At 55.0% G+C, this 25733-nt stretch overlaps 6 protein-coding genes across 6 annotated transcripts; 1 reads left to right on the top strand and 5 right to left on the bottom strand.

The window, feature by feature from the left end:
* Positions 1-119: 119 nt before the first annotated feature.
* Positions 120-1279, top strand: INS49_013974 (uncharacterized protein; the record flags this gene model as incomplete). The annotated part of the gene is made up of 4 exons (XM_043174666.1): positions 120-141; positions 534-723; positions 782-950; positions 1016-1279. 4 exons carry the CDS (start codon positions 120-122, stop codon positions 1277-1279), a joined length of 645 nt encoding a protein of 214 aa, XP_043021611.1.
* A 432-nt stretch (positions 1280-1711) lies between these two features.
* INS49_013973 (uncharacterized protein) lies at positions 1712-2026 on the bottom strand (the record flags this gene model as incomplete). The annotated part of the gene is made up of 1 exon (XM_043174665.1): positions 1712-2026. The coding sequence occupies one exon, from the start codon at positions 2024-2026 to the stop codon at positions 1712-1714; it is 315 nt and encodes a 104-aa protein (XP_043021610.1).
* A 1276-nt stretch (positions 2027-3302) lies between these two features.
* Positions 3303-4579, bottom strand: INS49_013972 (uncharacterized protein; the record flags this gene model as incomplete). The annotated part of the gene is made up of 3 exons (XM_043174664.1): positions 3303-4045; positions 4082-4406; positions 4460-4579. The coding sequence occupies 3 exons, from the start codon at positions 4577-4579 to the stop codon at positions 3303-3305; spliced, it is 1188 nt and encodes a 395-aa protein (XP_043021609.1).
* Positions 4580-6400: 1821 nt separating this feature from the next.
* On the bottom strand, positions 6401-10896 carry INS49_013971 (uncharacterized protein; the record flags this gene model as incomplete). The annotated part of the gene is made up of 7 exons (XM_043174663.1): positions 6401-6897; positions 6958-7699; positions 7795-8084; positions 8201-8329; positions 9511-10054; positions 10125-10686; positions 10778-10896. The coding sequence occupies 7 exons, from the start codon at positions 10894-10896 to the stop codon at positions 6401-6403; spliced, it is 2883 nt and encodes a 960-aa protein (XP_043021608.1).
* Positions 10897-11404: 508 nt separating this feature from the next.
* On the bottom strand, positions 11405-13022 carry INS49_013970 (uncharacterized protein; the record flags this gene model as incomplete). Its single annotated transcript, XM_043174662.1, has 4 exons — positions 11405-11719; positions 11780-12069; positions 12130-12209; positions 12259-13022. 4 exons carry the CDS (start codon positions 13020-13022, stop codon positions 11405-11407), a joined length of 1449 nt encoding a protein of 482 aa, XP_043021607.1.
* Positions 13023-16354: 3332 nt separating this feature from the next.
* Positions 16355-18213, bottom strand: INS49_013969 (uncharacterized protein; the record flags this gene model as incomplete). Its single annotated transcript, XM_043174661.1, has 3 exons — positions 16355-16388; positions 16446-17960; positions 18032-18213. 3 exons carry the CDS (start codon positions 18211-18213, stop codon positions 16355-16357), a joined length of 1731 nt encoding a protein of 576 aa, XP_043021606.1.
* Positions 18214-25733: the final 7520 nt, after the last annotated feature.

Below are 25733 nucleotides of genomic sequence, written 5' to 3'. Positions count from 1 at the left end.
TATAAACATTAAATAACGTTTATATAATAGTCTTAGTATAAATTATAACGAAATATTTAAATTATATTTTTAGCTATTAAAACAAAACATTTCTTATTATTATTAGGATAATAATACTTATGATAGGGGGTGTATTAAAAGGTGCGAGGGTTATATGCCTATACGTTAGCGTTAACCTATAAATAGGCTCCTTTTAAGCATTTAATAGCGGGGAGATTTCTCTCCTCAACAATAACAATTAACTATCGTTTGCTTAATTGCTTCATCATTGTCTAGTTAATTCCTTAAGAGAGTAGCATGCATACAAGTCAGCAGGCTTTTCTATCTCCGGGTGTGAGAGGAGTTCCATTGTTCTCAGTCATCCGTGGACTCATCCTCATAATCTGATCGGCTTCTACCTGGCTGTGTACACTCTTTTGACAAAATCTTCGTCGATGCTACTTTCCTCCAGACGCTTGACGACTTCCCCCGCTGGTCCCAGCAGGGATCTCTTCTCAGCTATGCGCCGGTGGGCTATGACCAGATTCACCCAGCTTTCAAGTCGACGGATGCTTCGTGGTATGGCCTGTTCCTCATCCAGTGGGGAATCAGCTACAACACGGCCAAGCTCCCCGGTATCAGCATCGCAGAGTATCCTGATTTCCTCCAGGAGGGTCTGAAGGATAAGCTGGTCCTGACATACCCCAACGACGATGACGCAGTGTTGTACCAGTTCTACCTGATGTAAGTGTCTATACGCGAATCAACTTAGGACCGCCCCAGACTGACACGAACACCGCAGCATGCAACAGAACGGAGAATCCTGGTTCGACAACCTCCTGGCCCTCAACCCCCGATGGGTCCGCGGCACCGCGACACCAGGCACCATCCTGTCGACCGCCAACGCCACCGAGGCCGCGACCTTCACGCCCTACGGCTCGCCCTACGCCCCGAGCAACACGAGCACGACCGTCACCGCGTTCCCGGAGGAGGGCCAGTTCGTCTCGTGGGCCCAGACGGGCGCGCGATCCTCAAGGGCGCGCCGCACCCGGAGTCGGCCAAGCTGCTCTTCAACTGGATGCTCTCGCCCGAGCACCAGGCCACCGGCTGGAGCGTGCGCCAGGACGTCCCCGTGCCCGACAGCATTCCCTACCCGGACACCTGGCACATGAACGGGACCAACCCGACGTCTTTCTTTCAGTCTATGGCGAACCGACCCAACGTCGAGAGGCTCAAGCTGTACTCTGAGGACAAGATTGGCACCGCGCAGGGCCTGAGCCCACTTGTCGATGACCTGTAGAGGCGGCGAGCTTCGTTTGTCATGGTTGCACAAAAAGTAACGGAGGGAGACCACAAGTCTGGCCTTTTGTATCATGTGAACATACCTACTTCAGCTGTATGTATTTATGTACATGAGGACAAGAACGACTTGGCGGACATGGAATTCACATTCCGGCCTGGACACTCAGAAACTCGTTGTCGTTGACACTGATTCAAGCCAAACAATTTGTTTTAGTTTCGGCAGGGAAGATCCAGTCGTTGACATCTCAAATCAAGGTTCATGATCTACCCAACTCTCTCATTCCATGACCCTCCGGGACACCGTTCTCCCGGCCCCTGGCCCCAGCCAGCCAAAGACGCCGTTTCCAAGCCCGTGAAATGACCCCTTTCCTTGTGCGCCTTTCCAAAGAAGATAACCACCCCGTCCGACCTCCACATAGTACCCAATCAATCAGCAACAAATCTCGCAGAGCGCATAGCAGCAACACGCCGCCAGGAGAACCTCGCAGAGCCCACCCCCTCTCCCGTCCCGCCCGCCGCCCCTGGTGTTCATCTCGTCATCCTCGGGCGGCTGCTGCTGTGATATGCCAAACGGGTTCTGGCGGCTGTAGCTGTCCTTGGGAGGGCTGCCCGGCGGAGAGTCGTTGTCAGGCATGGTCGAGCATGGGCGCTCGGGCAGGTAGCCTGCGGGCGGCGTCACGGGCATTGGTGATTTCTCCATGACTCGACTCGGCGATAAGCTCCCTGCGAGGTCGGTGTGGGCCATCTTGGATTGACTTGTTTGATTGCGATGTGACAATGTAGGCTATGCAGGCGACAACGTGGGGCAGGAAAACAGAAAAGAAAAGAAACAATACTGTGGGGATTACTCCAGGCCGCCTGAGATCCCAGGAACAGCGGTGTTCAGGAACCGAAAAGAAATAAGCGGGGCTTGGTATTTAATCTACAGTAAGAACTGATCCCAAAGGTCCGTTGGTGGTGCTAAAAGCAGTGCGCTGAGAGAGAGAGAGAGCGTAGGCAAACAATTTTGATACATCTGATGTGCATGGAGGAAGAGGGCCTGCAACGTCGGCAGGATTCTGCTGTGCCGCGGGAGCCTCGCGGGATGCGGTCCTGAAACAGCGCCCTCCCTTCAACCCGTGCTAAAATTGGCCGGGCGCGCTGAATCCGCCCAACAGCCACGGCAGTAACAAAGTAAGCTGGGCCTGTGGAACGTCCATGAGGCGCAGGAGCCGGTCCTCGCCGTGGGCCTCTGTGGGCTGCACGCGGGCGGCACATGAAGTCATCGGTATCAGCCGGCGGACCTGTGCAACTCCACGTCGACGGCAGTCAGTCGCGAGCTCGACAGAATAATACTGGCCCGATGACGTACATGGCCAAAGTGACGGCCGCAATCATTCTTGTTCGAACCAACTTGATATCCGAAGGCCGCAATCTAGCCGGCCCAGGCCCGGGACTGCACCCGTGCACACAACAACACAAGACAAGACCACAAGCAAATTCTATCGAATGGGAAGTGCCGAAGGATAAAACACACTCGATCCCTTCCTATGCAGCGTCTGGAAGCCATCTCCAGTATGACTTCAAGCTCGGAAGCGTGAAATTGAAAATTACCTCGGGACTTGTCCAGCAAACCCATTCGCACATCAAACGAGAACTGAAGATGGACAGGGCGTAGAAGAGCATATTCGGTGTGCGTAGCCGGCTGATGAAAGTCTCGGTCTTGCCATTTAGCGATATGGGCAGGCTGAGCCGTGGAAGCATGCGTCCTGGAAGGCGTCATTGGAGTGTATTAATATCACGACTTCAGGAGTGACAAAGACATTATGATGTCCAATCTGATTCCCCAGAATCACCACAAAGCTGCCATTTGAACGCAATCCACACCCAAGACGACCGGTTGGACAAGCGCATCAAGCGTCCTTCCATCACCGGGCCACACCGTACCAGGAAATGACCTCAACGAGCAATTTGCTAGTAGAGCAGACTACTTGCCCACTGATCACTAACCAACCAAGTGGCCTGGAGATGCCTGGAATTATTTACTCGTTGGAATGTCCAGTCGATGTATCTGGAGCCCATACGGCATGTCGCCGCGGTGGCGAGGGGCTCTTTCGTGGCGTGCACCACAATCCGCGTGTGTTCTCGGGTGTCAGCGCTCCAGTGTGAAGATGACGGGTTGGGCTCTTGCGAGCCTGGGTCTGTCCGCCATCATTGAGGGGAATGTTGTCGTAGACGTTAAGCATGCTTTCGTTTTGGCCACTGGTGGATGCCCAAAAGCAATTCGATGGGTCGTTCTGCGTTGAGCGTGTCTGCTCGACAACTCGGTCGACTGGGACAAAAGCAAGACCCGGCCCCATCTCTGCTGTGCAGCTATACTTGGCGATTTCTGTGGGACTGGTCATGGAAGATTTTAGGGGCTGGCTCCCTGGACACCGGCTTGGAAGTACACATAAGTCGCCAGGAGTACAGGTCGGCGGGGACACGTCCTCATCAGATGCTTCAATAATGTTCTCAGGGGTGCGAACATCTGAAAATCGGCTGCTTGTCATCCTCTGCCTGCGACCACCGTGGGTAGTAGATTGTGATATTCTGTTGCCGGACGTCATGGTGATTCCTAGAGGAAGGGGGTTCATGGGAAGTGTAGACCTCTCGGAGGCACAGCTCGTGGCACTCAGCCTCGACGATGGCTTCTCCCTTGGAGCCAAGCTCTTCATAGCAGGCGAGTTCGGCGGCTCACCGCAGGCTGAAGACTGCCCACTGCCGAGCACCTCGGAACTCTGGTCTAAGACTTTTCGATTCGTCAATCTGTCCAACTCACCGGTGGCGAGCATCAAGCTTGATGTTGCCAACGGGTCGATCGTACTCCTCCACGAGTTGGGCTGGGACTTTGCGTCCACAATCACCTGCCCTTGACCGGGAGCTGGAGCATTTAAGAGAGGAGTGGACTCGGCAGACGACATGCACACCGATGAATATCTGCCATTGCGTCGCCGCTGCCGTGGACTTGGGTCAAAGGTGAAGTCACCGTAGCGTGACGACAGGCTACGAGCTTGGAGGCGTTTGGAAATCCTGTCCCTCAAGGACTCCGGCATCACCATGTTTGAGCGATCCTCGAGGAGGGAGCGTTGACCGGATTCCTGGACCTGCCAGTGTCTATCAGCAGGAGTTTGGCTTTGGATTATATACGACGGCTTACCTCGGCCTCACATGGTGAGGACATTTTGCTGGTGTCAAGCGAGGGAGACGTGACGACCCAGCGCCTCCGGAGGTCCTTGTGCTGCAGGTTTCGCAATGTGCCTAAGATGCCACGCGACATGATCTTCACAGGAATCTCCTGGAAATTGGCGTGACCATGGCGAGGGTGAGCCACATCAACGGTGTTGTCTGCGGTGAGAGATTGTTCCTTACTTGACACTTCCGAGGTATGCAAGCGTTCATTGGAAGTCTCACTCGGGAAGCCATCTTGATGGAGGGCATTTTCAATCGACTGAAGCCTTCGATCGAGATTCTCTGACAGAAACCGTTCATGGGAGACTGACGGTGTCGTTGGAGTCGAGTGACAATATGTGCACATCCGGACTCGATCAGTAGACTCCAGGCTGATGTGTCCGTCTGCGCCACCGTGGAGTGTTGATTGTATTCTGAGCGGTCTAGTGGGATGTTTCGAGAGCTCTTTCGAGAGTATGCGTAGGTGGAAATCTTTTAGAGCACACACGCAGGAAATACCGTCGCATCCAGTGCCACAGCAAGGACGCCGCGCGCTGCCTTGCCTCCTCGGAACGGTCGTGCAGCCACTCAGAAGCTGGATTGCAACAATGTTGGCCAGGAAGTCACCGTCCTGGCTATGATCAGGAGACGTGCAAGACTCAGAACTGACACGACGACAAGTGCGGGTAGTGCCACCGGGCACTTCGGCGTTGATGGATCCCGTGGCGATGCTTCCGAGAGGAGAGAGCGAGGAGTATGGGGGAGGCGCATTACCATAGAAGTCGTCAGACGACCCGGATTGACATTTTATCGGGGGTCGTAAGCTGGGCGCATGTTGGGTTGTAGAGAGGCGGGGAGCAGCGGATGTGTGACCTGTTCCCAAGCTCCAGGGTTGAATGTTTTCAGGCAGCATCATCTTGGACGGAGGATAAGACGAACAAATACAGATGAATGGGCTCGAGTAGGTTATGTTGGCTGCTATTCCGGAATCTAACAGTGCTTGGGTATTATGCTGTAAAGGGTTGGAAGAGGGAGCAAGGAGCTGAGATGCTAATATGGAAAGATGATGCTTGAGGAAATAAGTCTGTGATAACAAACCAAGGACCATGAATTTCGTGACATGCTCCACTGACTGTTAACTCTTTCCTGTTCGATTGCGGCCGTCGCTGCTGGAAGAGAACCCGGGAAAACGTGGCAGGAGGAAACATTGCACACTGGAAGCGACCATCCAACTCCCGGGGGCCGGTATCCCAGAGTCGACCATCAAAGTGAGCCATCATATGCCTACGGAAGAGGTTCGACTGTCAACGAAGGCATATCATATGACGTTTCTTTTCTTGTGCAAAATGCGTCAAGACACGTATCACATAGATCTCTATTAGCTACCTCCCAGAGGTTGACAAGCTAGAATTTCCGCTCTCTCAACAGCTTAGCTTTGAGTGTCCAAAGTCAAGAAATGTACATGGGAGATCATGTTGGATCTGAGTATGCGACAGAACGCAAGGGTTGCTTGCTACAGATGAAGCTTCTTCGTCTTCTCCAAATTGTCTCGATGCGTATATCACATAGCTCCTTGACGCATATACTCCCCAAGATGTCCAGTCTACAATTCCGTGCCTCTGTACCCTGAGATATCTGATCAACCCTTATATTCTGCCGCATGGAGAGATTGAGCATGATTTCCCATTTCGATATCAGACACTCAGAGCTATCAGATAACAGATGATATTTCTTTATCTAGTCTCAAATGCATCAATACATATATCACATAGCTCCCTCATGCCTATACTCCCCGAGGAGTTGACGACAGTCATGGCAGCCCCAAGGGGCCCCGGGGCTTAAATCTGCAGGGCCTATCAGATGCCCTCAGCGGCCACCAGTCACTTAGATGGCCATCTTGATCACAAGGCCCAACTTGCCTCCTTCAACTCTATAGCTTCATGCCTCCCAACATCTTCGCAACCCTCATGGATTGACGCATACTCAGATCCAACATGATCTCTTCTGATCCACCAGGGATGGCATAGGCACGGACATCACGGTAAAGCCTCTCGACCTTGCCGCCCTGCCCGCCGCGCGAGTACGACAGCCCGCCAAAGATCTGCGACGCCTCGCGGGCGCAGAACTCAAAGGTGACGGTGGCCTGGGCCTTGAGGCCGGCGATGGGCCCGCCGAGGCGCAGCATGGCCTCGGTCTCGCCCATCTTCTCGCACTGATAGATGAGGTTCTCGAGCCAGTTGTACGAGGCTTCGATCTGCCGGGCCATGTGCGCCAGCTTGAGCCGGATCACCGGGTGCTCCATCAGCTTCTTGCCGAACGTCTTGCGCTTGTTGGCGTACTTGACCGACTCCTCGAAGCACACCCGCGAGAAGCGCAGGCACTGGATGATGATGCCGATGCGCTCGTGGTTGAAGTTGGTCATGATGACTGGGGCATGGTGTTAGCTAACTGACTGGGTCAAACGGACCAGTGAGATTGGTGGCATACCTCTGAAACCCTGGTTCTCCTTGCCCAGGAGGTTCTCGACGGGCACCTTGACATCCTCGAACGTGATATACGTGGTGCCGGATGACCAGACACCCTGGCAGTCCATCCTCCTCGTCGACACACCACCGGCCTCCCTCTCGATGAGCAGGAGAGAAACACCGTTCATGCCGGGGCCGCCCGTCCGCACGGCAGTCGTGAAGTAGTCAGACCAGATACCGTTGGTGATCCACTTCTTCTCACCATTGACAATATAGTGCTTGCCGTCCTCGCTCAGCTTGGCCTCGCACGTCAGGTTGGCGACGTCACTGCCCGCATCAGGCTCAGTGATGGCCAAGCAGATGCGCTTGTCACCGTTTAGGATGCCGGGCAGGATCCGGTCCTTGAGGGCCTTCTTGCCAAACTTGACCAGCGGAGGGCAGCCGATACCAAAACCGCCGATGACGTTCCAGACGAAACCACCGGAGCCGGCGCGCGAGAGCTCGTCGGTGATGAGCATCTCGTGGAAGAGATCCCACTGCTCTGGTGCCACCGACTTGATCTTGTTATCAGTGTAGTCGCTCTGGAAGGCCGTGCCGAGCAGGCCAGCCAGGTAGCCCCGGCGGCCCATCTCCTTGTAGATCTCGGGCGGTACCTCCTTCTTCTCGTCCCACTCGGTGACATTGGGCTCGATCTCGTTCTCGACCCATTCGCGAACCTCGGCTCGGAGAGCGGCGTGGGTCTCGTTGAAAAAGGGGGAGTGGAACTGCAACACCCCAATGTCAGCGGTGAAATCAGCCTGGTAGACTCGGTCGACTGGTAACTCGGACGAGTCTGCAGCAAGGGGAGTGGGACACTGACTCCTTGGTACCAACTCGGGTCGGAGAAGGGGATCTGGGCGCCGAACGGCTCCAGCGCCTCGGCCTCCTCCTGGCCCTTGGGGGTGACGGGCTTCTTTGCGGGAGCGGCGGACTTGGGGGCGGCAACAGGCATCGGCTCCGCGGCAGGTTTCGCCTCTACCTTTGGCTTGCTGTCGAGGCTGCCGACCTGGAGTTGCCCCTTGTACTTCTTCAGGATGCCCTCGTTGTGGTACTTCCAGAACTGTTTAGAGGCATCCTTTCCGGCTACTCTTTGGAGGATCTTCTTGCCACCTGCGTGTTGTGGTTAGAGGAGCGTTCTCAACCGAGGCGGACGGAGTGCGAGGGGAGCGCAGTCGATGCGCCGTGGCTGAACTGGCTGGACTGGGCTGATCACCCGGAGTCCTTACCTGGGTGGTCATCTTGGAACTTTGTCAGATCGTAGACATCTTCGTCGACAATAATCCACAGCGAGTCGGGTGTCTTGTGCGACGCGACGTCGTTGGCGCTAAACGTCTTTGACATCTTGAAGGGCGATGCTATCCAGAGGTAAGGGGGGAGGGCGGGAACAAATCACTGGGTAAGTGTTGTGAAAGGTGTGGATTACAGGAAGAAGATAGCGATCACCAGGAGAACGAGAAAAAGAGTTGTTCGGGAGAATGACCCAAGCAGTCAGCCTATTGCATTCCTGTTAATAAAAAAGCAGCGGCCAGAGTGTCGGCTATGGGAAGACAGGAAAGCAATCACATGCTCGGGAGGGAAGGGATGCAGGACAGCGCCAGCGTCAGAGAAGACGGGCAGACGGGCCACGAGGACAACCCTTGGACCCCTGCCCACCCCACACAAATCCCATCGTTGGTCTGCTCGTACACTGTATCTAGTCTACTAGTTCTTCAGCTACAGTAGTCTACTCCCCCTGTGCCGTGGGGCAATTCTGGGGGACCTTGGGACCATGGGGAAAAGACTGCATCAGGAATGTCCTTCTGGCCCTGCTTCTCCCTTCTAGCGGCGGCAGGCCGGTGGTGTGTTGCACCAATGCAGCTCTCAGATTTTAGACAGAGTCATGTGCCTTTCTAACCTTTTCTCCATCGAGCAGCCCGTTCCCGTACCCGTCGCTCTGGGTGAGCTGGCATGTGAAAGCCTGAACCGGGGGGTCAAGCTGACATCATTGACAACCCTTGAGTGGTTCGACCAATCGTTCGAGGGGTGATTCGCAGCGACTGGCCTCTCCAGCAGCCGAAACGGGTAAAAGCCGAGGCTCAGCTCACAGGAGATGTGCACTGTCCCTGACCCGCTAACAACTCCCCCGGACTCTGAATTTCCGACCAGGGCCAGCCGAGCATCGCCAGCAAGGTTCGATTATCTTCAACGTTGTCTAATGTTGCAGCGCTGCAATGTTGCCCGGTCTGTCAGCTCGTTTAGAGTTAGAGCATGCCGTTCAGACGGACGCCTTTCGGTTCATGCCATGCATGGTTCATGGTAATTTGCAGCTATTCGTTCGAATGCTCTACTTGCTGTCCTAGCCATATCTGCCGCGTCTCAACGCATTGGGTCGGGATGCCTTCCCATGCCCTTTTCCGACGATAAACTCCGGTAGCAACGCCATTCCCCTGTTCAAGGAAGTATCCCTCGGTATCAGTAGAAAAGAAAAAAAAAATGCAGAGAAGCAACTGGCCCGTAAATCTCCCACCACGTACGGCTCAAGAAAAGACATGCCCACCTCGGCACCCGGTCTCCCTGCACTTAGGCGGTGCCACGGGGCTTCGCCTTGGCCTTGGCCTTCTCCTTCTTCTCCTCCTTGAGCTTCTTCCTCTTCTCCTCGTCTTCTCCTCTAGCTTCCGCTTGTGCGCCTTCTGCTCCTCCTCCGTCTTGGGCACGGGCTTGAAGAAGCCCTCCAGCCGGCTCTGCTGCGAGCTCTTGAGGTTCTTCTCCAGCCTTCCCGCGCCGGACCGCACCCGGTCCTCCGAGAAGCCCTTCTCGTTGACCAGGAACTGTACCAGGCCGTCCACGTCCGGCTTGTCCCACTTGAAGTCGCAGAGCGGGTCGTCGGCTGACCGCACGTCGGGCTCGAAGAAGAGGTCTCGCGCGTCCAGGTATGGCCAGTCGTCGGGAATGACGTACTTGCCCTTCTTGTCGTTCTGGATCGACTCGACGACTTTCTCGAGGCTCCCATGCTCGCGGATTAGCTTCAGCGCAGTGTGAGGACCGATCTTGGGGATGGGGTCGAGGTAGTCGCAGCCGAGGAGGATACACAGGTCGACAAACTGGAGAAAGGCATTGTAAGCAACGAAGTAGATGATAGATAGCTGGGAGGCTCCTTTGATTCGCGCTCACCTGTTTGCGGTCCATGTTCAGTCCATCCAGGACCTTGTCGAGGTGGATCTCCTGGATAGGCTCCTTGCGTTGCTCGCTGAACGTAAGGTGGCGCAGCAGGATCGGGCTGTTGAAGCATAGGGTGTCCATGTCCTCGCTGGCCGCCGCGTAAACCTTGCCCGCTTGCGCCAGAACGGCACATTGCGCCTCGGCCTCTGTCGGCGCGATCAGGTACGGGACGCCCATGAGCTTGAGCAGCCGCTGGCACTCTGCGTTGTGCTCCTTTGTCACGCGGACCGTCCTTCGCGAGAATTTCTCCACGTCTTCTGCTGTGCCGGTCTCTTTGGCCTCCTCCAGGCCCTCGTTGGCCTCCTGCTTCCGCTGGTATCGCCGCGCGAGCTCGCCTGACTTGAGCTTTGGTGGGGCGCCGTCAAAGACGTAGAGTGGTTTGATGCCATTGTCGCAGATTCGAAGGGTGCGGTAGAACATTCCCATAAGGTGGGACGTGGTCTCACCCTCCTCGTTCATAAGTTGTTGGCCATCAGATCGGACTGCGATGAGGAAGGAGTAGATGCTCATGGACCTGTGACTTTGTCAGCGCGGGCAGCGCAGATCTTGCGCGTCGGTCTACATACGCATCCTGCGGGAATAATCAGCCATGCAAAATAATGTACAGGAGCCATTGAACACTTACAATGGCGACTTTGCGGCCGAAGTGGTTCTTGATCTCGCCCTCCTTCACGGCCTCGGGCGCCTCCTCCTTAATGATGGAGAAGAGCTGCTTGATTCCCATCCTGCCGGTTTGCGATGTCGCCTGTCTTGTAGTATGACTGAAAGGCCTGATTCTTCGGACAAAGAGGCAATAGAATTTGCGGGCAGGAGGAGGATAGGGGAGCCTTTGGGAGAGTTGGGCTCGGCTGCCTGGAAAGTTGGTGATGTCACGCAAGCTTTCTCCAAGTCGACGCGCTGCGGAACGTTCAGTACGGGTAAGTAGCGCGACGCGGCGAAATGGACGTTTTTAGTGGGGCTCAATCAGCGACAGGGGTGGTTGTCTACCCATCACTGCAGCTACCGCATTCAACCCTGCGCAGCTTCCTTCTGCCCTGAGTTACCGGTCTGCAGCTTCTACTTCTGGTGAGCAGTAATTGGATTAGAGTATGGCCAACAGAGAATGTATGCAGCGTGCGGTCTTGGCGAGCATAGACCCTTCAATCACAGGCCACTCCGCCTGGTTGTATTACGGTGTACCTAGACAAGCAGGATTGCTTCTCGAGAATTGCGAGTGCCTGATATAAGAGCTGCTACCTCACATACCGGAAGTGATGGCTCTCATCACCCAGCTCAGCCAACTCGTCGTCCGACAAATGCTGGTGATCCGTGTGCACTTCTCCGGCCTCCCTTCTCTTATTCTGGCTCCTAAACCACAGAGACATAAGCCCATACATGACAGTCGCCATTCCCACGAGCGACAGTGTCACTGCATGCCCTTTGATATATCGTGGGCCCTCAGCCGTGGCATAAATAAACGGAGCCATGACCCCTGAAGCATTCCCAATGGTCAACTGCATACCAGTTGCGGTGGTACGCTTCCCATACCGTGGGCAGTTGTTCGGGAGCTGTCACACATCGTCAGTTTTTAGAGTCGTGGTGGTCAAGGGCTGCAGGGACAGTCTTACCCAAGCTAGAGGGATTCCAACAACAACATACAAGCCCATGGCGACAAGGAAACACCCGAAGTAATGCACTCCAGAGGGGGTTTCTGATATCAGGAGGCCATACCCAATGACGCTGACGAATCCGAAAATTACACAGAACAAGCCTCGCCTCTGGATACGGTCGGAGAAATAGGCAACACACATGTAGGTCGTCGCGCCCAAAAAGTAGCACGGGATAGTCAGCAGCTGCACCTGCGCCGGAGTCCACCTCCCCAGGCCATTAATGATAGTCGGTAGAAACGTCGAGTAGCCTGTTTGAGACCCAGTCAGCCATCACGACCTCCTGATAACAGAAGCTTGACCTGACTTACCGTATAGCATGGTGTCCGCCCCAAACTGCGCAATACAGAACGCCCAGACCTTCCAGTCCTTGAAGGCCATCATCATATCACTTTTCGAGAACTCCTGGGCACTCGCCGTCATGCCGTACTCCCTCGCACCTCACGACCATGGCCTTCTTCTCGGCCTCGTTCAGGAAGTATGCGGACTGAGCGTCGTTGGGCAGCAGGAAGAAGGTGGCAACTCCAAGACAGAGCGTCGGAAGGCCTTCGATGATCATAATCCACCGCCACCCGTGCAAGCCAGCCACGCCGTCCATGTGGCCGATGCCGTAGGCCAGCAGGCCGCCGAGGGCGCCGGCGATGGCGGCCGACACGAAGAGGTAGCCCACGCGCAAGGCGAGCTCGTGCCGAGTGTAGAAGAGCGTCAAGTAGACGGCCAGCCCGGGGAAGAGGCCCGCCTCGACGGCGCCAAGGAGGACCCTGCACGCGATCAGGCCGCCGTAACTCTGGACAAGCCCGGACAGCGTTGCAATAATACCCCAGGCGGTGGTGATGAAGGCGATCCAGTAGCGGGGGGTGAACTTCTTGAGCACCAGGTTGGACGGGACCTCGAAGGCGAGGTACGGCACGAAGAGGATCGACACGGCCGTCTGGTACTGGTTGCCGACGAGGCCCAGGTCTGCTTCGAGGTGGTACAGCCGCGCGTTGCCGATGTTGACGCGGTCGAGGAAGCTGAATGCGTAGAGGCTCATGACCAGCCAGATCAGGTACAGGTCGAGCTTGCGGACGAGCTTCCTCTCGTCGACGCCCACGTCCTCCACGGCGGTGCCCTGAGGCACGATCACCCCCGCTTCTTCAGACTTCTTGTCGGTGCCCGCCATGTTGAGCGGGTCCTTGCTCGTCGACAGGTCCGGGGAGTTCATAATGCAGATGCTGCGACTGCTGCTGCTGAGCCACGGGCGCCGACTGCAGAGTCTGTTGATCGGGCGATTTCCCTCGTGTGTTCGCGGTCCTGGACCGGAGGAGTTGGGGTCGAGCTCAAACTACGACCCAAAGGAACGGTGGACCGCGACAAAAAGCCCCAAGGCGACTCAGAATAGTGCCGGATAAGGTCACACGAAGGCGTCGAATCCACGAAAGGCCGTCTCTCCCTTTATGCGTCTCCCTACCTTATCTGTTCGTCCCCCTCACGAAGCAGCTATGACTGCTATGTCAGCCGGGTGACAAGTTGCCCTCGCCCCAGATCGGCCCGCCAAGACGTAACTGCCGTTAGTTGTGGGTAAGCAGCGATAACGTCCCTGCCGGTCTGCGGCTGCGCCCTCTGTCGATCCTCCCCCCGGCGCCGGCGTCCATGAACTGCTCCGATGAAAATCTCGCCCCATCCCGTCGTTAAGTGGTCCCGACTCGGTGGGTCTCTCAGTGTAAAAGGCTCCGATCCTGTGCAGAATGACCCGATAGCGCCGTAAAGAGGAGGCAATGGGACTACATTGAACTCATGGGTAAATGTTTATCTGCGCTGCTTCCAGTGATCGGATCAAGGTGACTCAGCACACTTTTGCAGCCGTCAACCTTCTCCAGTCGAAAGGACTCGATGGAAGCACTTCAGCATCTGGCTCAGGCCATACGTCAGTCTGGGCGTCCCGCAACCTTGAGATGCCAAGGCAGAGAACCTTGGGAGAGGATGCCTCCTCAAAGTTCGGCTGACACGCCTCTGAACTCAGTCATACTCACCACCAACACGTCACACTGCCGAAGCAAGAACAGACGGTTTGCATTCCCGCCGCCGTTACCGATTTCGAGATTGGCGAGCAAACGAACCTAATCGTTCGCCTACGAGCAGTCCCGCGCACCGACATCTGTGCAGTGAGAGACGATTCTGCTCGAGGCAGACAACCGCGAGATACACTTTCTCTGACTGCCGCAGATAGCCATGCATGCATGCCTATGCCCACTGGAGTAAAATTGGGCTTTTCATTCCTTTCTGTGCGTAAATGTAGCACCCGCTATTCATCAGCCACACCACTTTAACCGCCTCCCCATATCCAGCACATCTTGGCTGCTTGGCCACATAATGGCACCGTGATATCAAAGGAGGGGAGGGGTGTGGGCGAAGGTTCTTGGCCTTATTCCATCAACGCAGATCAACAGAAGGAAAGGACGGACGAACGCTTGGCCACAACCAAACCAGATTTAAGGCAGCCCGTTATCAATCACCCACTCATCGCCGTGAGAGCCAAGATCATTAGCCTCCATCCAGTGTGGGTGTGATCTACAGGGCGGCCTGTTTCCCGCCTCAGGGATGCGCCCGACCTGTGTTGGCAGGAACCTTACGTGCACCCAAGACTCCTTTCATCAGGCCATGATAATACCAAGAACACGCAGAGCCGCACCCGCGCCGGCGCAAACTCTTGTGGGTTTTGGGCTGGAACGGTGGGGAGAGGGGCGCGGGCGACAGGCCGGCCAACCTTTTGCCGTGACGGGAGATCAAGAGACAAGCACCTCAAGCCCGAAAGAGAAGCACCTCAAGGCCCACAGAGAAGCACCCCAAGAGGCGCCGTGGCCGGCGAGTTGCACCAGCCCGGTCGCCCCAGGTGGCCCGATAAGTGTTTGAGGCTCCTGGGCGCTGGGGGACGCGAAGCCCTTGGGAGGGGGGCTCTTGGAGGAGCTTGGGTGTTCTTGGTAGCCTCTCGGCGCGCGCACACGGGGCCAAGGTCCTGTCTCCTGACTGACATGTCTGTCGGTGAAGAACAACGAACCATGGCCTGGCCTGGCATTCGCTCTTTCCGAATTCAGGCAGGGAAGAGAGAAAACAACAGACCATGAGTTCAGGGGCGCACACGTGCAAAACTCCACTAGGCACTATCATCAAGGACAGGTAGTTCCCTCACAGAATGCAACGACCAGGAATAGCCTCCTACTCGACCGTCATGCAGGCAGGCTATCAGGTAGGCAGCCAGTCAGGCTGGCGAGTGAACCCCATATACACCCTCCGACAGATACAAGACAAGATACCCCCGCCATTCGCAACATCGTCGGCCTCGCGGAGTGCGAGACGACCACCTCGTGCTAGCCCTCGCAGTCCGAATAGTCCGTCCATGTGAAATGCCCCCCCGTGGAATGATCCACGAGAAAGATAAAGGGGAAAAGGGCAAGGTATGACGATGTAGAAGAAGAAAACATGGTACGATTTTTCGTCGATCCCAGACCTTTCGCGTTTCGACAGCGGCGCCAGGCTGGGGGGCGTGTGCCGTGCAGCCTAGCCGCCCGACGTCCAGCCTGGTCCAACTCGGCGATCCGGGCTGTCCCCGGTGAAACGAGGCAGGACCAGGCTACCCGCAGGCTGGGGCCTGATTGGTGGGAACGGAAGGCTGATTTTGGGGGGAGGCAGTGGTTCATGCCTGTGTAGGAGTGTGAGATACGCTGTCTGGGGGGCTGGTTTATCACGGTGGATTCGAGCTGTGCGGCCTGTTCCAGATGTGGCGTACGTACGCCTGTGACGGCTTCGGAAAGAGCCCGGGGGTTCGTCAGGCGGCGTGATGGTGGCTCTGTGATATTGGAGGCTGTTGGAAGGCTGGGATCCCCGTTAGATCAAGACGGATGCGTATCATATATGCACGCAGTCACAGATAATTCAGAAGACGGCCAATGGGTGAATGTAAGAATCATGTACAGCTTCTATTTTCGTAAGATACTCGCTAGACAAAATGAATAGCAGAAGAGGGTAGGCGACTAGCGGCCTCCCAGATTGTCGACCGCAAACAGAGCGGGACGTCGTAATCGCGATGATTTCTAATATTATCAGCACGCAAGCTATGCACGACATCTTCCTATTCGCCTCTCACCCGTCCGTGGACGTAGAGACCCTTCTCGCCCTCCTGTTACTCAGAAAACACCTCCCCTCTTCCACCTTCTTTCCCCCCAAGGCATCATCACGTCGTGTTGCTCGTCGTACGCGCTGACCTCTCGAAGCCAGTCCGTGTCCGCCTGGGCAGCCATTGGTAGGCGCTGCTCCCCGCAAGCTGTCCTAGCTGGTCCTGACTCCAAGTTGAGTTTTTGAGATGTTCGCTCACTCAAAGGCAATCCCGCCAACCAGATTACTCCGAATGAAAGTTGCGTCCGGCGCGCCGATAATTAGAAGGTGTTTGATGTGCGTGGCTGGTTCATCCTCGGCCAGCGGCGGTGTTTTCTTTCTTGCGCCGTGGATATATGCGCATGTATATGGGTATTAATGTTGGAACATGAAGAAGTAGCGTGTCTAGAAATTCTCTTTGCCCCATACAAATGCAAATCTGGTTATGGAGTCAGTATCATTTCCACGATACGCATACAATTAATGAAGAACTTACCCAGGTTCGCTGTACTTGTTGCAGTAAATGTGCAACGAGCTACCCAGACCCTTGGGACCACAGAAGAACACACCTGCCTCAGCTGGCGCGTGCAACTTCCTGATACCTCTGAAGATCATATCCCAGTTGGGCCGGCCGAAGTTTGTCGGGGCACGCAGACCGGTGATAGCGTCCTTGTCGGCGTTGGCGTCGTTGATCATGATGTTTGTCGCATCATCCGCCTTGATCTTGGCCGTGAGATATGTGTGAATCTCGATGCGTTGGTCGACGTCCTGGGCCTCAATGGCCAGAAGCAGAGACCGGAACCACTCAAATGAGCCGAAGTCACGGCAGACCCAGAAGAAGTACACCTTGGCCAGACGGGTCTTGGTCTGAGGGTAGTTCATGCGGTACCAGATAGACTTGAGGATGGAGGCAAATGGCGTCACACCAATACCGGCACCGACAAGAACTGAGATCTCATACTTGAACACGTCTTCGGATGCGGAGCCGAAGGGGCCGTCGACGTAAACTCGGGGAAGCACTCGGCGGAGGGCCGGGTCGACGTCGCTGTTGTCGCTATTGACACCAACCACGTTGGAACCCTTGTCCTTCTTGTCCCACTCGCAACCCAATGCCTTCGACACCTCGCGGGTGAAGTCACCGACCACACGCATGTGAATCGAGATATAGTCCTCCTCCGGAGCGCTAGTGAGGGTGAAAGGGTGGTACTGCCAGATTGAGACCTCTGGGCAGCTGAAGAAGATGTACTGGCCAGCGCGCGTCTTGGTGTTCTCCTTCTTGATTTGGATCTCGCAAACGTTGCTGGGGTGCTGCACAACCTTCGAGATGTAGGTCTTGTGTCGTCCTCTCATCTCACGGGCGACACGCTCGGCAAGGTAGATGAAGCCTCCATACATCCAGTACTGCCAGAAGACACCGATGGCCTGTGTGCCCACTGAGATACAGAATGGAGCCACGTCCGGCTGGATCATACAGAAGGCTCCGTGGAAGGACCAGAACAGGAAGAATATGACGAACATGTGGTGGGTGTACCAGAATCGCTCATAATTGGCCCGACGTGTCTTCTCCACGCTGGTGATCACCATGCCAGTCAGAGCAATCAGCATGATGTAGCCAGTCCAGCCAGGACCGGACACCAGGTTTGCCAGCAGGAAACCGTAGATACCGAGATTGTTCTTGGCGGCAATTTGAGCAAAGTTGTTCCAGTGAGCAATGGTGTGGACCCAGCTGAAAAAGAAGATGGACCATGCGGTCGTGATGTGAAATGTGATGTTCTTGTCGAACTGGATGATACCGTTCAGTGGCGTTTGACGCGCCAGGGAGATGAACGTCCTGCACACCGGGAACAGGATCATCGCCACATCGAAATGGAGTACCAAAGCCGCGGCACGAGCGATCATATAAGTTGGCCCAAAGGTATCTCGAGCAACTTGCAGGTTGTCCTTCACGGCGTAATTGACGAAGCCAAAAGCGAACACCATGGCATGTAGAACAGCGAAGACGAAGACGAAACTGTGCCACAGGTTAGCTTCATGTGCAACAGAGATACCCACATTCATCAACTGCCCCGGACGAGCACGTACAATCTTCGGTAACCCTCGTTGACCATCCACCGGTCGAACTTTTCTCTTGATGACAGCTCCTTTTGCCTCTCCTGCGTCATCTCACCCGACAACAACATCCTCGTGAGTGGCGTCCATCGTGACCGTTCCGACTGCTTCTCATAGCCCGCCGAATACCTCGAGTCGCCGTAGAAGTCGCTCATCGTGGGATCTTGTTGACTGTCGTCGTCTTAGATATCGGTTTCTCCCTGGCAGACTGTCCGCAGACTCCTCGCAGGCCCACCCGTAACCGAAATCCGAAGCTTCCTACTCGTCCTCCACTGTGATGGCGTCGTGTTGATCGTCGAAGGCGTCGATGGTAATGCCCGTGCCAATCGTCCCAATAATATTAATGGTTTCCAACTGTCGATGCCCAGCGACGGAATATTCAGAGCCTGCTGAACTAGCAAAAGTGATACATAAAAGATAGTCGGGAAATGAACTGAGCGTCTATCCTGAGCGTGAACGGTGTCTGCTGCGGCCGCGAGAATACGACGGATGATCAGCAAACTGTACAGCAACAGGTGGTAGAACCTGGCTAGAAGAAGAGGATTGAGTGTGGCAGGTGGGAAGAAAAGGCGTGGAAGGGAAGTGCGGCGGGATGTGATCGGGTTATGAAGCACGCCAAGGGCGTTCGACCAGAAACAGAGTGGGTCATCTTGTAGATCATACCTGCACGCTATGCCTGTTGTCTGCGCTTTCTCATGTAGCAGACAGATCCAGCTATTACCAGGCTAGGTATAGTGAGTTTGGGGCAGGACAGCGTCCGTGGAATAGACAGCACTGCTGGTCTGTGGCCGGGAACAGGAAGATCGCCGAGGGAGAAAGACAGGATGATACCTGATAGTACGGCGAGAAGGCGAGGCACGCACGATGTCGGAATGGCAATGGGAAGATAAGATGAAGTAGAAACCTGGTGGAGTCGAAGCCAGAGAAGTACGGAATGGGCCAAGACTCGAAGCCAGTCGAAGCAGGCAAAAGGGGCCCGAGGAGGGGGCTTGTAGGGGGGTCACTGATCTTGGGCCCCCTCGAACGCGAAGAGGGTGTGTAACGAACATGTCTGAGGGCCCTGGCAGCTTTGCCAGGACAGGAGATGGGCTGGATGGGCCATGATCCTTGGCCCGGCACACAGACTGACGGGTGCAGTAGGCGGCGGACCGCCGCGGTGGGGGGCTTGTCATGCACACCCCGAGGGGTGCGGCCACCACAGGCGAGGTGAGGCTCCGCGAGCCGCCCAGCTGTGCTGCTTCTGGTTGTCTTTGGGAGCGTCGTCGAAACAGAGGTAGCCTCAATCGGGAGACCACGCGGCCCACTCTCAAGCTAGGAGCTCGATAAACTCAGCGTTAAGCCGCAGCCAAGAGGCCAAGATGCAGATGCAAGGAGTCACTGTCATTCCATCACCGCCTCATCGGACTGTTGGAACCCATCTCCAGTCCGGTGGAAGCTTTTGGCATGTGTTCCGATTACTCTGTTCGGCAAGGCAAAGTGTGTCTTGTCTGTTCCTGTCATGTTCTCACGTTCTCATGTTCACCTGCCACCCTCCATAAAACAAACAGACAGACAGGCGTTCGCTCTCGCTCATGGCCCAGGCTAACCGTGCCGGGCTAGTCATCCCAGCCACGGGTTCGACGGCATCGCATTTGCATCACAAGTGGCAGCATCCGAGGGTTGCACAACGCAGCCAACGAGGCGCACGTTAGGAGGCGAGCGTCGTCATCTCGTTCTAGGGTGATACCGACACCGTCTCCCGTCAGCGGCAGAGCCGTGTTTGGGAGCCCTCGTTCGTCAGCGATTGGGGTTGATCGACCGGTTTGACAGGGCCTTGGAAGGTGGGTTATCGAACGATTTTGCTCCTGCTGTTCGTGCCAGGAGGCCTGGATGGCGGCACATGTGCTTCATCAGGGCCTTGCAGTCTGTGGTAGCACAGCCTGGGCGCGTCGAACGGGGGGAGGAGATTACGAAGGGCGAGTCGAGCCGTGGTAGGGAGTGGGAGTGGGCGTGGGCAAGGGCGTGTGGGCGGCTGGCGTAGTTGGGTTGTGGTGGACTTTGGGGCGGCCCCTGACGAAACTCAGCCTGCGACACGGGCCAAACCGGCGGAAACCACAAGTCTGACGGAACCCCAGCTTGGGCCAATCACGGAGCTTCAGAGCCGAGCAATGCGGGTCGGTTCCTGCTGACTTAGCAGAGCCACGCCTGGGTCCCCGGCCCAGCCCAAACCGCCAAGATTCCTTCCAGACACTCTGACACACCCTCTCTCGGCGACTTTTGTTGCTGTCTGTAGCACCACGACCAGCCCACTTCAACTGCTTGCTCGCGTACTCGACTCGACGCCACACCCTCTGCCCTCCTCCAGCCTCGTCAGTCACGATCTGCGATTGGCAGTCCTGTCCAGCGGGTCACACGCCCACACCCCGCTTCCCGTCCCGTGTCGACGACTCAAACTCTCCGTGATTTCTCCCACGCCCCAGTCGGCAGCAGGTTGGTGTGGGGATCCCTGGAGAGATCCACCCAAGAATAGACCTTGCATATGTCAATTGCTTCGCTTGAAGCTTAATCTCCGTCGACACACTTCTCCCGGGCGGCGACAATATCACCGTCTATATCCTCTCTTCGGTGCTCCAAGGCCCGGTCAATAATTACCAGAACCTGCACGCTATCGAATGCAACCCTTGGGACGATATAACCGAGTGGAAGCCATTGGTTCGTGAGGAGATCTCAGGGCTGGTTCAAATGCTCGAGTTGTCGTGACCCACAACTCCAGGTACGGCTTCGCTCTCATGGGCTAGCTTGGGACACGAGTACACATGGGTCTCCCAACTTTGAGGCGCTGCGGCTGCTCAAAATACCTAGTGTCCTCAAGTGTCCCAGTGGTACGCTTGAAGGCCTGGATCATGCTCAATGGACGCGGCACTCTGCAAGGGTTCTTGAAATAAATCGCATGTGAGTTCTCGGAACCAGGCGCCGGGATCTATGCTTGTTCGGTTTTGTCGTTCAAGAGAACACCCAAAAGTTTCCTTCTACCCCAGGCTGCATCGAAAGTATCAGCCCTCTATCCACGAACGGGACCTGCAGCCTCCACGGCGAGGTTGCGCTCTCAGTATTGTTCCAAGCGGAGCACAGATTTGAAGATTCGAACTTGGCACGGCATCACATTCGTGCGGCCCACGGTCTGCTCGCCAGTCTGCACTCCATCAGACTGTGGTGTGTTCGCTGAGATTCGCGATTGGGTGTCGTTATCAGTTGGACCGCAACGTGGGAATAGTGTTCAAGTCCCGTCATCATCTCAAGTCTTCCACGCGCTTTGAGTTTGGTTCGTATCATCCCAAATGGGGGACGCAACCAATGCCAGCGTCCGAGCAAAGGCTATGTTTCCAAACCCCGAAAAGGGCTTTGGGCCGGACGTCTCACTCTCAGCCTTCTCGTATGTTTGGCCAGCGGTCATGCTTTAGTTTGTTTGGCCCGATCTCACCTGCTTTGGGTTTTTGATGCTGATCTCGCTGTTCGCAGCTGCCCGGCTGCACGCCCAATCACTGCCACCGAGGCTGGATGCGGACGAGATGCTCATTATGGTTTGGCCCGATATTTGGTCCTATCATCCCCTTCAAAGGCTGATCTTCCAAACGATCTCCGAGTGGCGGATGCAAGAGAAAATCACGACCGATGATTCGGGAGCCCGCCCCCTTGACGCATCCGTATACACGTATCGCACTCCGTGAATGCTCCCGGAAGTGATCCCGTCCCCACGGAGGTGGCCGTTTGCTGACTGGCGCTGTTTGGACCGATCTTCTGGTGATTCCATCACCGCCCGTTGACCATCCCACCCTCGTGTGAGATCTTACTGGGAGCTGATGATGTTGCGGACCATCGTGCGAGTGGCTTGCTTAGTCCCGAGTTGGACTACTGCCTCCTTACTGCCCTATCATCATGACATACAACATGACTGTGTCACTATCACTGCTCGGCTATTTTCCGACGCTTCGGCCTGCAGAAGTTGACCGTGATAGTTCGGATCCCACGGTTTTGCTGAGTCAAAGGTGACCATCCAGGAGGCCCGGGCACGATGCTTCCCAAACTGCTGTCAAGTCAGTGTTTCCCTCAAGGGCCGATGTTTGGTCCACGGCACCGTCCTTTGACATCCCACCCTCTCCCTCACTTGGTTAGGCGGGTTCTGTGTTTTCCGTCGTCCCCGGGCCGGTCAATCGCTGCGACAGCATCTGAAGCCAGGTGTTTCTTCAACCACGAGTCACGGTCGAGTGGCGTGGGACTTGGTGGGGGTTGCAGACGGGGTCCAGGTCTCACTTGCGACAAGCAGAAGCAGCATTAGGCATGGAGTCTCATCTCATCAGCTATGTGTTCTCCATCCGGTATCGAAGCATATCAGCAAGGAATGGCCAGCTCTCTCTCTACCTAGGTAATAAACTCTGAGGATTCATTCACGACAATGTGGGCATAAATCAAAGAGATCATCCGAAAGAAACCTCTGGGAGAAGAGCTATGTATTGCCGATCTGGAAGCCTTAATCCTATCCCTGTTGAAGTAACTGTGGCTAGAACGTTAGCAAATGGGTGGGTAATATGATAGATGGACTGAATTGGGGTTTCCCAGCCCTTTTAGGTTGACTATATGTCTTCAATCTCAGCCTTGATCTTCTTAAGGCCCATTTCAAGTATATCAGAGTTGCCACTCTACCATGTCAAATATCTCTGTGTGACTATTCATAACTAGGATCACATTCCAGCGAAGTATACATCACAACTGTCTGGAAATCAGACCGGTATAGCATGAAGCACAGACAGAAGCTATTAAAGTTATAGGTCTTGTCTATAGCATACCTGCCTGCCGCTCGTCCTTCTCCATACGTGCTCCGCAGTGAATATCAGGTTTGATGTAAGTAAGCACAGCACTCAGGTCTGAGCAATACCAATCAAATAAGGATATGCTACGAGAAGGTAATGTTGCAAAAGTTCCCTGCCTGGGCATTAGCAAGCCTTCGGAGGGGCAAGAAAGGAAGAAGGGAAAAAAGAGCACACCATATCTAGGCATACTATCCCGGACTGCCTCCTGTGATCCCACAGGGCCCCAATCGAAACACGTCACCATCCTCTTCATGAGCAATAATAGATCCACTTCAACTTGGTCAGTAGTCCATTAAAACTGAGAACAGTGAAAGGCAACTATGGCAACATGCCGCACCAATGATGCATGCTGCCTCCAGGGCAGTACTTGGGACCAGCCGGTACAGGATGAGACTCTTCAGAGGTGTTAGCATCATCTGAGGCAGCAGGCCTGTCATGATTCACAGCTGAATGACCGCCAGAATCAAAAACAAGAAAGCAGGTTAATCAGTCCAGCAATTGACCTGAAAGCCCCTCAGGAGAATGGCACACTGTCTGAATCCCAAAACTTGTCCAGAGGACAGGGCACGACAGCTACACCACATACCTTTGTCAGCAAGAAAGCTGAAATGGGTTGCATGTGCCTTGAGGTGGAATGCTTGGCCGGGCTGGGGAATAGGCACATGTATTCGTTAGGTGGCCTATCTCCTTGCTCGAAGCGGGAAATTTGAAGCTGCAAACGCAGACCGGAAAGCCAGGCGTTGTTCCCTCTCGTTGGATATTGATGCTGTAGACACCGCAATGCAGCCAATGCCCGGACGGCTTTGAAGAGTAACTCGTACAATATTTGTCAGAGACACACTCCAACTACTTTGGCATGTGTTTTTCGCCTATGTTGATCGAGAGAAAGCACAAGGGTCTACTGGGAGGTTCTCTTCCTGTTAGGACAAGAAGGAACTCATAATTGAACAGCCTTTGACCGATATACATATATCACCATCTCTCAAACTAAGCTTAGTCTGACTTTAGCCTGATCACGATGCCGCAATGGAAGTTGGAGAGGAGAATACTCTCCCTTTCGTGTCTCCCAGCGCTCATCTAAATTCTCACATTCTAGATCATGACTTGGCTGATTCCGGCAACGGATGGCGATGTCAGGATGTCACTTCTCGGAGCTTAAATGCCATAAATTGTGGAAGAACGTATAAAAAGCCAAAGCTTCTGGCATCTGGGGAATATTCATCATCAACATCACATGGGTCGAGGGCATGTGTGCGATGCAGGATGGTGGCATCGACACCTGCTACCTCAGCCCTGGAGCCCCAGTGTGTGACTGCATTTCGGATAGACCTCCGGCCGGGGTCTAGCTCGGGAGTGCTTCCCAGAAGTCTCCTCGTCTATCTACACTAGACCAAAGCTGATAATGGAGGGGGAGTAGTCTGGGTGAGGTATAGCAGACACAAGGACGTCAGTGATGATGATCTCGGAAGAGCATAACCTAGGTATTCAGTACAGTGATGGTGACATATTGCGATATGAAGTTTTCTTAGGTATAGTCCCAGGCTGGCCAAATGAGTTGGTTATTGAATACAACGGCTAGTAATCACGACACCCATCCACGATCTAGCAGCAGTGAAGCTTACTGGACCGATCTTCCTCTCTATCTATAATTATCACATCTTGAATGAGGATCTAACATTTCTGGAGCAGGTCACCCTTGTAGATAGCCACCACAGCTCAACGCTATTCTTCCTGATGGCATTGTTCTGGTCAACACGAATGATCTCCACGTCCAGGAGAGTGTTTTGAGGGAGCCTCCTGGGCCAGATTGCCCTTACAGTGGTAGCAGGGGCGCATGTGCCCCTTCTGCAACGACAGATGGCAGAAAAAGACCAGCAAATGACGAGACGGGACCTGCAGAAGGGTGTCAAGGAAGAACTTCAAAGGATAGTTCCTCTCCTCAGGGACGTCACCATCCTCCCCTTTGGTGAGCAGACACTAGTTGGCACGCGGTCTTGTCCGCCCTCAGACTCTCCTACCCCCGGTCACGACCCTCAGCTGTCTCTACAAGAGTTTGTGAACGACTTCATGCACAGCTGAGAGCCTACGAATGTGGGTCTCTGTATCCAAGCCCAGACAAGCCTTAGGGCATCCAACTCAACACAAGCCAGCCACGAGGACATAGCCACTCAGCTGGCCATCAGGGTGCCAGCCCAGAAGAAGAAGGACCCACACAGGGCCTGCTGTCAGACGAGAACGACTGGAGAACAGGACTACTGATCAATCTTCATCTTTCGGCCGGCCGCAAATGCCGGACAAGTCCTTTGCGTGTGAGCAGCTGCCTACATCCCCGGCAGCATCCCGGCCGTGACATGCTTCTTCCCCATGTAAGCGCGGTGCACAATGTCCTTTTCCTATCTCTCTTCCTGTCCAAGGAAGGAAAAAAGAGCTGAGATATGTCAAATATGCCAGCTCCCCTTCAACAGCCAAACTGAGGCAAGGCGTTCCATGGCCAGCCAGGCCCATGAGCATGACCCACCGCTGCCCATTCGCCATGGTCTCTACTTCTCCTCACTCCACGACTGCCTGATCGCTTGCCTCGGGAGCTTGTACTTGTTGTCCTTGCTTCCTGGTGGTCAACCACATGAGGAAATGTCCCCCGTCCCCAGGCCTTCCACATGGCTGGGGATGGTCGATGATGACCCCGTAGGTCTCCCCTGTGCCCCGGGGCAGCTTAGAGGTATCCGCTTCCATTACGCCTGCAGGAAGCAGGATGGCCCAACTCCAGGCAGCTTCAAGATTTTGCTGTTGTCTTGTCATATTGGTATAACCTGAGTTCCACGAAGTCT

The sequence above is a fragment of the Diaporthe citri genome (genome assembly GCF_014595645.1).
Source record: "Diaporthe citri strain NFHF-8-4 chromosome Unknown scaffold_7, whole genome shotgun sequence".
Taxonomy (NCBI): Eukaryota; Fungi; Ascomycota; class Sordariomycetes; order Diaporthales; family Diaporthaceae; genus Diaporthe; species Diaporthe citri.
Note: the sequence above shows the minus strand (reverse complement) of the source record. Positions and strands in the feature narration are given on the sequence as shown.